Source organism: Mesocricetus auratus, unplaced genomic scaffold (genome assembly GCF_017639785.1).
Source record: "Mesocricetus auratus isolate SY011 unplaced genomic scaffold, BCM_Maur_2.0 Super-Scaffold_100008, whole genome shotgun sequence".
Taxonomy (NCBI): domain Eukaryota; kingdom Metazoa; phylum Chordata; class Mammalia; order Rodentia; family Cricetidae; genus Mesocricetus; species Mesocricetus auratus.
In genome coordinates this window covers 6,415,264-6,425,828 of record NW_024429192.1, presented here as the reverse complement: position 1 = coordinate 6,425,828, position 10,565 = coordinate 6,415,264, and the positions used below count along the sequence as shown (strand labels likewise).

The 10,565-nt window shown below is 56.6% G+C and overlaps 1 protein-coding gene across 1 annotated transcript; it reads left to right on the top strand.

The window, feature by feature from the left end:
* Window positions 1-1,790: 1,790 nt before the first annotated feature.
* Window positions 1,791-6,240, top strand: Olig2 (oligodendrocyte transcription factor 2). The gene is made up of 2 exons (XM_005073814.4): window positions 1,791-3,185; window positions 3,910-6,240. Exon 2 carries the CDS (start codon window positions 3,966-3,968, stop codon window positions 4,932-4,934), a length of 969 nt encoding a protein of 322 aa, XP_005073871.1. The 5' UTR covers window positions 1,791-3,185; window positions 3,910-3,965; the 3' UTR covers window positions 4,935-6,240.
* The last annotated feature ends 4,325 nt before the right edge of the window (window positions 6,241-10,565 follow it).

Sequence of the window (10,565 nt, the reverse complement as noted above, 5' to 3'; positions counted from 1 at the left end):
CGGACCTCCACCGGTCACCCCCACTCTCCAGTGCCAGAAACGCTGCCTGCCGCCCCCACCCCCCACCCCAGAGGGTTCTGCGCAAGGACACCGCTCTCCTTGGCCGCCAGGCAGAATCAGAATCGCAACCTGAATGCTAGTAGGGTCCCAGGAAGGGAAGGGAGAGAGCCAGCACGAAACGCGGGACCCGGGAAGCGGTGGGAGGTCTGAGCTCGGGAGCCCGGCGACGTCCACCCCAGCCGGTTTGGCACTGGCCCCTCCTGGGCCGCCAGGCTGTGGAGCAAAGGCCGGCCCTGACACGCACCCGGCCTTTTGTGCGAAGGAAACACAAAGGAGAGGGAAAAACACGTCTTCCGTTTGGAAGGAGGGGGCCGACAGCTCCAGGACGCCTAGGCCAGCCAGGAAGTGCCTGAGCCTGGCTGGCGGATTAGCCTAAGTAAGTGAGCACTCAATTCCTGGGGAAGGCTCTTTGGTCCAGCTGCGCACGCGGGTGGCAAACGCAGCTCCCAGGCCCACTCTGGACACACAGGCAGCACAGCTGGATCCGGACGAGTGCGAAAAAGTCTGTCTCTCGACCAAGAAGGGCAAGCGAGGGCCAACCCCGTCTAGTTTCCAATGGCGGGGAGGGGGTAAAGGAGATGCAGTGATGTGTCGTCTCCAGCCTCCCAACTTGCCCCAGTGCCAGAGACCCGGGAACACAGATGGCCCCCAGGCCGCAAGCATCTCGGATGAAAGGAAGGCAGCCGCCTAAGGGAGGAGGAGACAGTTAGGAGATGCCTGTCAGAGCTTCTGACCTCGGGAGCGAGGACCACGGGATGCCACTGCACATCCTGGAGCTGCCAGGACAGCCTGCTCACAGGGAAAGGGGACATGGAGCGGCTAGAAGCAGATCAAGCAAGCGCTGCGCTCCTTTCTCCATTCTCTCCGGGGTGGAATGGATCCCCCAACCTTCAGCCCCGTCTCAACCAACTCCTGCTACTGGACCAAGTGTGCAGAAAACGCCAGCCTTCTGACTCTCGCAGACTTCGGACAGGCAAACCAGTGGAACGCGACAAAAGAACGAGCCAGGGCTCGGGAATGCTTCAGGCAGCCACACTAGCCCGGGCGGCTGCAAACTAATCACCCGCTTGCTGTGCCGCCTGAGGTTTGTTAGCTAGGTTGGCAAGCGCACAGCTCCACGCCCCAGCTGGTGGCCCCACAGAGTGCACACACACACACACACACACACACACACGCACACGCACACGCACACACACGCGCACACACACGCGCACACACACACACACACGCCCTCACTGCGGTTCGCCCCAAAGGCCCGAGAGTGGTCCTCACATGCCCAAGCTCCTAATCCCCACCCCAACCCCCGTGTGACAGATTCTGCTAATTGAACGGTTATGGGTCATCCTCGTAACCGTTGGGCGACATTATCACCACGCTTCAATTCTTCATGTTTTAAATACATATTTAACGGATGGCTGCAGAGCCAGCTGGGAAACACGCGGGGTGGGAACAATGTTCCAGAAGGCACGAGACTAGGGCAAACGCGACAGCCCACTCTCTAGGGTGGACCCCAGAGGGAGATTAGCGGGAGGCGATAGCCCAAGTTTTCGTGTCTGTTCTGACTTTGCCACAAGAGCAATTACCGATTGTCTGCTTTGCTTGTTGTTAAAACTTTATACACGCGAATTAAAATACCAAGCAATGGAAGTAACCAGAGAAAGAGCGGTTAAAACTCTGTGAGAAAGAACTGGGCTCCTATGTATCTGGGGGGAGGGCGGGGACTAGCATCCGAGATGTGTACGGAAAAATACCCAAACAAACAACAAAGAAACAAATGTTAGCTAACAAACAAGTTCGAGCTGAAAATGTCTGAGTGTGAGGAACAGTGGGTGCTGGGGAGAGAGGCCCCCGTCTCTGTGCTTGGGGAATATGCCTGCTGCCTGCGTCTGAGGTAAGCAAGGACCAGCTGTATAGGACTGGCGATGTTTGTTGCTGAAATCACTTCCTAGATTTTCACTTCTGTAAAATGGGTGGACGTGTAGACTACTCCAGACAGTTCTTCAGATCGGGCTTCTCCGCCTTTTGTTTTTGTTTGTTTTCGATGGACGGTTACATCCGTAAAAAGAGCCCCGAGGCTGCTAGCTAGGAGAGCAGTTCAAGTATGAACTCCTCTATAGGGCCTCAGGTAGTTCTTTGCAAATAGTGTTGTTCCTACACCCACCGTGTGGACGCCGAGATGGTGCTGGAACTGCTGTGGCTGCGCCCCCAAGCTAAGAAGTGCGAAGGGGGGGCGCATCTTTCTTTAACCGGCTATGCTATGAGTTAGTGCGAGCATCTCATCCATGCTTCTACACAACCCTCGCTGGCATTATGATGAATCGCGGTCTCTCCTGCTTCCTTGCCGGCCCGTGCTCTCCAAGGCCGTGCTCCCACCTGGGGGCGCTACCGCCTGCCCTCGGAACAGCAGCAACGCCACCAATTAGAAGCGGGGTGTTCTGTGCTCGCTTAGCCTTCACTTGTGCAACCTCAAACGTTCACGGGATGAACACCACCGGGTGGACAGAGACGGCCGGCGGGAAAACAGTCAGTCGCGCTCGGGGTGGGTTACCAAGGACTCCAGGTGTGGCACCGCGTACACCTTAGGACATCGAATTGGTTCCTGACGCGTTTTCAGGGTGCCTACCTGACTCCTTGCCCCGGCCTGACGCTGCAATGACTACGTTTTTACCGAAAGTTGCAGATGTCCCCTCTCTCCTAGGGTCCCCTACGCTCTCTGCCACCTCCCCACCTAGCTGGCCCTCCTCCCTCCCGCCGGTTCCTTTCCATGCCCAGCTCCCTCCTCCCGTCCCTCCTCCCGAATCTCTAGAGCGCGGACGCCCATTGGCTGTGCGGTGAGAGGAGGCGTGTGCCTGGCCGGGCGGGTTTCATTGAGCGGAATTAGCCGGATGACATCAGCTTTGCAACCCCTCGGGCCGGCCCAGCTCATTGGAGCCGCTGCCCCTCCAGGAAAAGCACATTGTTCCCACCCCCGCCCGGACCACCGCCGCCGCCGTCGCCACTGCCTCCACCCGGCTATAAAAACCAGAGAAACCCCAAAAGGTGTGGATGCTTATCGCAGACCGAGCCAACACCAGCACCGGCAGCCAGGTTCTCCTCTGCAGCGAGCACTTCGAATCGAATTCACAGTAAGTGCCCCCGCCCCTCAGCTGCCCAAGCCTAGATCCCCAGGACCGACTTCCCAACTCCGCTAGGACCTAGGATGCGCCCTCACCGGCTGGCCAGCGGGCTGGGAGCCTGACCCTGCGGGTCAGCTGTACCTAATAGCTACTCTGGTGCGGAGACTCACCGCAGCATCCCCAGCGCCAGAAATTCCTGTTGTGGAAGCCCTGACCGGGAGGCTGGCCCTGCGCATCACTTAGAATGCGGGTGCCGTGCTGGCTCTAGCTGAGCGTGTGCACGCGTGCCCGTGTTTGCTGTGTCGTGTTGATGAAGATAAAGGGGGGAGTGCGCTTGAGCAGGGCACAGAAATACTTCTCTATTGAGATCTCAAGCCCAAAGAAAAGTCCTCGTTTATTCCAGGCCGGAATGAAGAAACAAAAACTCTAGAATGTCCCTTATACTGAGGGCCACCCAAGGCTTCCTGAGATAAAGTAACCGGTGGGCGATAGTGGGAAGGGGGTGGGGAGGGGGATTTGTTAGGAGCACTGTCGTGTCCCGAGCTGCCAGAAGGCCAGCAACAGCAGCGAGGTGGACACCGCAGTCCCCTTTGCGGGTACTCTGAGCTGCAGTGGAGAACAGCAATTCTCAACTCTCTCTCTCTCTCTCTCTCTCTCTCTCTCTCTCTCTCTCTCTCTCTCTCTCTCTCTCTCTCTCTCTCTCTCTCTCTCTCCTTTTCCTCCTCTCCTCAAGTTTCGACAGTTGTAAAAGGAAGGACCCTTCGGAAAGCTGAGATTATCCCTGGGGCCATGGACTCGGACGCCAGCCTGGTGTCTAGTCGCCCGTCGTCGCCAGAACCCGATGATCTTTTTCTGCCGGCCCGGAGCAAGGGCGGTAGCAGCAGCGGCTTCACAGGGGGCACCGTGTCCTCGTCCACACCGAGCGACTGCCCGCCGGAGCTGAGCGCAGAACTGCGCGGGGCCATGGGCGCGGCGGGCGCGCACCCCGGGGACAAACTGGGCGGCGGCGGCTTCAAGTCTTCCTCCAGCTCGTCCTCGTCCACGTCGTCCGCAGCCGCGTCGTCCACCAAGAAAGACAAGAAGCAGATGACCGAGCCCGAGCTGCAGCAGCTGCGCCTGAAGATCAACAGCCGCGAACGCAAGCGCATGCACGACCTCAACATCGCCATGGACGGCCTGCGGGAGGTCATGCCGTACGCGCACGGCCCGTCGGTGCGCAAGCTCTCCAAGATCGCCACGCTGCTGCTGGCGCGAAACTACATCCTGATGCTCACCAACTCGCTGGAGGAGATGAAGCGACTGGTGAGCGAGATCTACGGCGGTCACCACGCCGGCTTCCACCCGTCGGCCTGCGGCGGCCTGGCGCACACTGCGCCGCTACCCACCGCCACCGCGCACCCCGCAGCCGCAGCGCACGCCGCTCATCACCCGGCCGTGCACCACCCCATCCTTCCCCCCGCAGCCGCCGCAGCCGCCGCCGCAGCCGCCGCCGCAGCGGTGTCCAGCGCCTCCCTGCCGGGCTCCGGGCTGTCCTCGGTTGGATCCATCCGGCCTCCCCACGGCCTGCTCAAGTCTCCGTCGGCGGCTGCAGCCTCCCCTCTGGGAGGCGGGGGCGGCGGCAGCGGCGGCAGCGGTGGCTTCCAGCACTGGGGAGGCATGCCGTGTCCTTGCAGCATGTGCCAGGTGCCGCCGCCGCACCACCACGTGTCGGCCATGGGCGCCGGCAGCCTGCCGCGCCTCACCTCCGACGCCAAGTGAGCGGGCCAGCGGGGGTGCGTTCTGGAGAGCCAAGGGCTGTGGAGCAGCCAGAACTGGCCAGCGCTGGGGGTTCCGGAGCTCTGTTGCAAGAAGGGGAGCTGGACCATGGGCTGGGCCTAGGGGATTACGGGGAGTCCAATATCCGGGAACCGAAGTAGTGGGACCATTTGGAGCAATAGGGAGCGTGTGAGACGCATTCGCTCCAGAGCATGGTTAACTATGGCTGAACACTCGCGGGTCTGGGAGATGCCACTGTACAAAACGGCCACAACGCGCGCGGGTACTTCTTCGCTGGGACTCCCCTCGCTCCCGCACCCCCAGAAAGAGTCTAAAAACTGACTTTCCCATGTGCACTGACCGACTCCCTCCCGGTCTTGGCTTAGACAGCTCGTTGCCAAGAATCAGATCACAGGACACTTGACTACCGTTCCCCATTTCGGGCCTGGTAGGAGACTCCCAAGAGCCGCACTACAGAAGCTACCACTGGGTCTCACTCCCAAGGTTCATCCCTGGCCCAGGGCCAGGATCACTAACTAAGTTGGTTGACGCTGGCGTGGGTACCAGAAGCACTTATGGTCGTGTCCCATTTCCATGACTGGGAAAACCCGTGTCCCATCTCTCCTGTTGATTTGTGGTTTCCAACAATCTGTGAATGTTCCTTTCCCCGACCACGCGAGCAAGCTTTACAGACGCTCAGAATAGAAGCACTTGTGGAATGGAATGATCCAAATTACCGATATGGGACGCCATGCTTCTTAGGTCTCATTTTAAAATAGAAACTACACCCCTCCCCCACATTCTAAGCACAAGGGAATTTGGTTTCTTTCCCGATCGGGGACAGCAGTTTTAGGTACCTGAGGGCTTGACGGATCAACAAGCATCAAAAGGTTGCTGTGAATATAGTTTGAGAATTTGGGAGGGGGGTTCTGTTGGGATTTTAATAATTTCTTCTGTATGTAAATATAATATCAATGGAGTGCACGATACTAGGTTCCTTGTTCACGTGACTGCCAGCCCCTCCGGAGTCTAAACCTGCTGTTTTCTCTCTGTGTCGTGTCTCCCCCCCCCCTGTTTCGCCACAGTCACCACAAGTGGCAAATCCCTTCTCTCATTCCCCGGCCTCCGCTGCGACACCCGGCCTGATTCCTGCCATCCCAACTTTCCCTCTCGGCTCCTGCAGAGTGTATCTATCGTCTGTTTTATTTTTGTAAAGAAAAAAAGTGCTAAATACTATTTATTACTTGTTTGGTTGCATAAAACGAAACAAATGATGGAGTGTTGAGATTTTAAATAAAATTTAAAGTAAGTCAGGTGTTTTCGGTTAGTGTGAGGGGGTTGGGGGGAGGGACAAGGAGACACTGGGGACAATGATCTCTCTGGGGACGGATTTGTAGTTCGTTTTGCTGGCTTAGCCTTGGAAAAGAATAGGGATTTTTACCACTCCCTCCCCTAACACGTGCTTTCTTTAAAAGCTCGCATGTTCCGGGTACCTACCAGGGCTTTCTTGTGCTTTTCCCGTTTCTCACACCCACTTAGAAATTCCTTTTCCTTTCGATTGAAAATTGAGCTAGCTCAAGGATGAATTTTCCTTCCTTCCTTCCAGGAGTGTGGAATGTGGAGCCTTCAAGTCTCAGGACCCAGCCTTTGCTGAGGTCCTGGGAGCTCTAACAATGTCCTCTTCAGCCCCTATTTTATTTTCTCTCTGCTCAAGACCTTTCTCTGGCCACCACTGAGCCCTTGGCTTCAGCTGAGAGACTCCTGGGGCCGGGTGCAGCCGCAGTGCCTCGGTGTTTTGTGCAAAATTCTGCAGAGGGTTTTGATGAGGATTCATCAGCCCTTCCAGCCTTTCCCACACTTGCTACCCACCTGCCTGCAAAGTGTGTGCGCTGGGAACCTTCCTAGCCTTGGGGTAGCTCTCTCGTGCAGCCCCCCACATCCCTGTGAACTTTTGGGGGGACTTCTGACTTCTCTCAGCCACCGGGTTTCTTAGAATCCTAAACTGCAACCGTTGGGCTCTGCTTTCAAGAGAGAGTTTGTGCAGAACATTTCAAAGCTTCAGCTTCTTTGATAAAACTCGAGGCGGATCTGGCTCCAGTCAACACTCTGGAGCGCTGGCCCAGGAGCCAGATCCCTGAAATGTCAGCCTGGTGCAGAGCAGCAGAGCCTTCACCGCGTGACATCTTTGGTGGCCACTGGCAGAAGGTATCGAGACTTGAAAATAGAGATTTCCCTAGTTTTGTTTTGTTTTACTTTTGCTGAGTTTTTCGGAGCCCAGCCCATTCAGGAGTTCTTTACTCAAGCCCGTGCGAGCGAGCGGGGAACCATCTGTAGACCCAGCCCGTAGTCCTGGGGCGGGCACTTCTCCCACCTCTAGTGGGCAATGCCTGTTTGCTAGTCAGAAACACAAGCTCTCAGAGACGGGCATTGCAGGCCTGGCTTATCACAGAAGGTGGCCACCATCGTGGCCACCACTACTTTTCTTTCCTCTCTTCTTTCTTCTTCTTTATACTTTCTTCTTCTTCTCCCTCCTCCTCCTCTTCTCTCCTTAAGGCTAGGAGGCATCTGGAATTCCTGGGGGCTCAGAGAAGAGACAGCAGGCAGACCTGGGAAAGGGCGGTGCATTCAGCAGGGTCTAATCCTGCTTGTTTCGAAATCCCGTCTGAAACAAAACTTGCCAGCTGCTTGCTCCAGCCTCATATGCAGACATACATCTAAGGATACCAGGACGCGGGAGATCCTCTGAGTCTAGCTAAGAACCTGGAGGTAAAAGATGGGCAGCTTCGCCATGTTTGAAGCTGGTTCAAGCAAGGCTCTGCAAGCCCCTGCCCAAGCCTCACCCAAGAGGGACAGTTGTTGAAGGGAAAGAAATCAAGTCTGCCTTGCCATCTCCGTCCTGTCCCCAAGTATCTAGGGTCCAGGGTAAGAGCCTCCTCACCCCACCAAAGAGGGAGGAGTGGTGTCCATCCAGGCTCTGGGCCCTCCCCTGAGCCATTAGCTTCAGCTGTGGGAAGGTCTGGGCTCCCAGATTCTGTGGCCCAGCAAGAGGCAGACCTGGAACCACAGTCGGCAGCTCCTGCCCTAGGGTGGCCTCGGGTGCCCAGGCCAGGATGGAGATCGCTCATCTACCCTGAGAGGTGCCGCCAGAAGACTATGAGTACCCACTTTGACCTCCATCACAAGATTCTATTTGTGACTTTTTTGTCACAGATTTTATTTTTCCTTCCAGTTCTGAGCAAGCCCCTCAGCCTCTGTCTTGGCCATGTCCCTCTTCATGGCCATCATGACTCCCTAGCTCTAGTCACAGGTCCCAAGGACTCATCAGAGCTGAGTCTCAAATTGAGGACTCCACTGGAGATGGAGTGGATGGGGCCGGGTGACTTAGTGCTTCTGCACTCCCCCAACCCCAGCACAGCACGCCAAGGCTTCCCACTCTCCCCACAGCACCCCAAGGCTTCCCACTCTCTCCACAGCACCCCAAGGCTTCCCACTCTCTCCACAGCACCCCAAGGCTTCCCACTCTCCCCACAGCACCCCAAGGCTTCCCACTCTCTCCACAGCACCCCAAGGCTTCCCACTCTCTCCACAGGGCCCAAGTCCTAGAAAAGGGACTGATGCCCTGGACTGATGCAGAGGACTCCCAGTGGGACTGGCTTGAGCTAGCGTCCCTCTGATGCCACATCCTAGTGACAGTCAATAGAGGGTAAAAGCAAACGGGCAGATCTAGTGCATGAGCTGGTGGAGGGACACAGCGCGGAGGCCCAGAGGTGCCGCTCTCAGGGAGGCCAAGGAGTGTAGTGTGGCTGTGGGAAGATGGAGTACTAGGGACGTCCTTGATGACCTGCAGATCCTGCAGCTACCCAGGCGAGACCTGTCCTCCCTTTCCTTCATGGGGTAAAATGCTGAAGACTTGTTTGTTTACAGCCTGGTTTGGGTATGTGGGATTGCTCTACTACTGTCCTGTTTATTTACTTACTGATTATTTTAAGACAGGCTCTTACTAAGCTACCCAAGCTAGCCTTGAACTCATCTGTAACCCAGGCAGGACTTGGACATTTGACCTTCCCTCTTCGGCTCCCCAAGTAGCTATCATTACAGGCTTGCCCCAGTAGACCCAGACATGGTGCTATGTTTGAACACCCTCTCCCATGATGTCCTCATGTACCCTGTGATAGAGAATTGTCTGTTTCCTGTTAGGGCAGAATCAGCTTAGAAGTCTGAACCCTGTTAAAGAAGTACTCTCAGTGCTGCCAGTGAGCTCATCTTAGGCACGCCCCCCTCCGTCCCCCGTCCATCAAACTCCACTACAGACTTTGTGCTTCCTCTTCCCCTCCCCACACAGGGCCAGAAGCATCATAGGAGGCCTCCACCAACAGCCCTACATCAAGGGCCGCAAGACATCTTGTGGGCGAGCAACTGTCACTCATTGCAGACCTATGATGGGGACCAGAGTCAGGCCTGGCTGTTCAAAGAATAAATAGTCGGTGCTCCTAAATTCACCCCCCCCCCCCACTGCTGAGCAGAGGCTCAGGAACTCACCGAGTTAGCATGACCACTGGTCAAACCCCTGGCCTCCCACACAGGGAAATGACTCCATTCCCTGTCAGGGTGTAGGGGCATCCTAAGCAGAGATGAAGAAGGAGGCTTGGCTCTGTTGATGCTCACTAGATAGGGATGACCACACACACACACACACACACACACACACACACACACACACACGCACGCACGCGCACACACACCGGTTTTCATCTATCTCCCAGGAGCTGAGTTACTGCCGTAAGGCTGCATTGTCTGGCTGCAGGTTAGTGAAGGAGTGAGCAGTTAGGACCCGGGCTGAGCTGGCAGTTCAGGCTATGAATAAACAGGCTGGACGAGGAGGAGGTGGACACATTTGTTGAAGGCTAGTGGGCAGGCACAGCTCTCAGGGAGGCCTGTGTCAACTCATGGATTTCTCACAGTAACTCCGAGGAGGTGGTAATATCCCAGTTACAGGCCAGGAACCTGTATGAGGACAAGTGACTGACTGTAGGAAAACAGTCCATAAACTCAGGCTGCAGGAGTCTGACTGACTGAACCCCTACCAGCCCCCACTTCCAGATCAGCATTTCTGAGACTGGCTTAGCTCCAACTGAGGAACTCTTGAATCTGATGCCCACCCCCCCAGCAGCCGGCATTAGGGAAGCTCCTGGGTGCTCCCCCTAGGTGCTTGGACCCCATCTGTCCCTGACGCCTCCATCTGGGTTACAGGCTGTGCCAACAGACTTTAGCAATTAGCGGGCTCCGATGGGCACGTTGCAAGGGTGGAGGAAGGGCCGGAGCAGGTGAGCCGCGGAGGCTGCTCATTAGGGACTGTCGTTACTGCCAGGACAGCTGCGGGTCTGATATCAGCGGGAATCCCAGCCCTCCACCCCCATAGGGTAGCGCTTTCCGAGCCTGGGGAGCAATTCAGAAAGGGGTTGCAGAGACCAAGCAGACACGGAGGCAGTGGGACACAAGAGCTTTTGCTGCGACTGTGCACACACCCCTGTGGGACTTCAGATTCGGCTTTACAACACCTTGAGCCCCTACCCTCAAACGCGCCAGTGGCCCTTGAAATTCCCATTTGTGAGTTCAGAAGCCATGCAGCCTGGC

Coding starts and splice junctions, on each gene's coding strand:
- Olig2 (XM_005073814.4), top strand. CDS start 3,966: ATGGACTCGGACGCCAGCCTGGTGTCTAGTCGCCCGTCGTCGCCAGAA.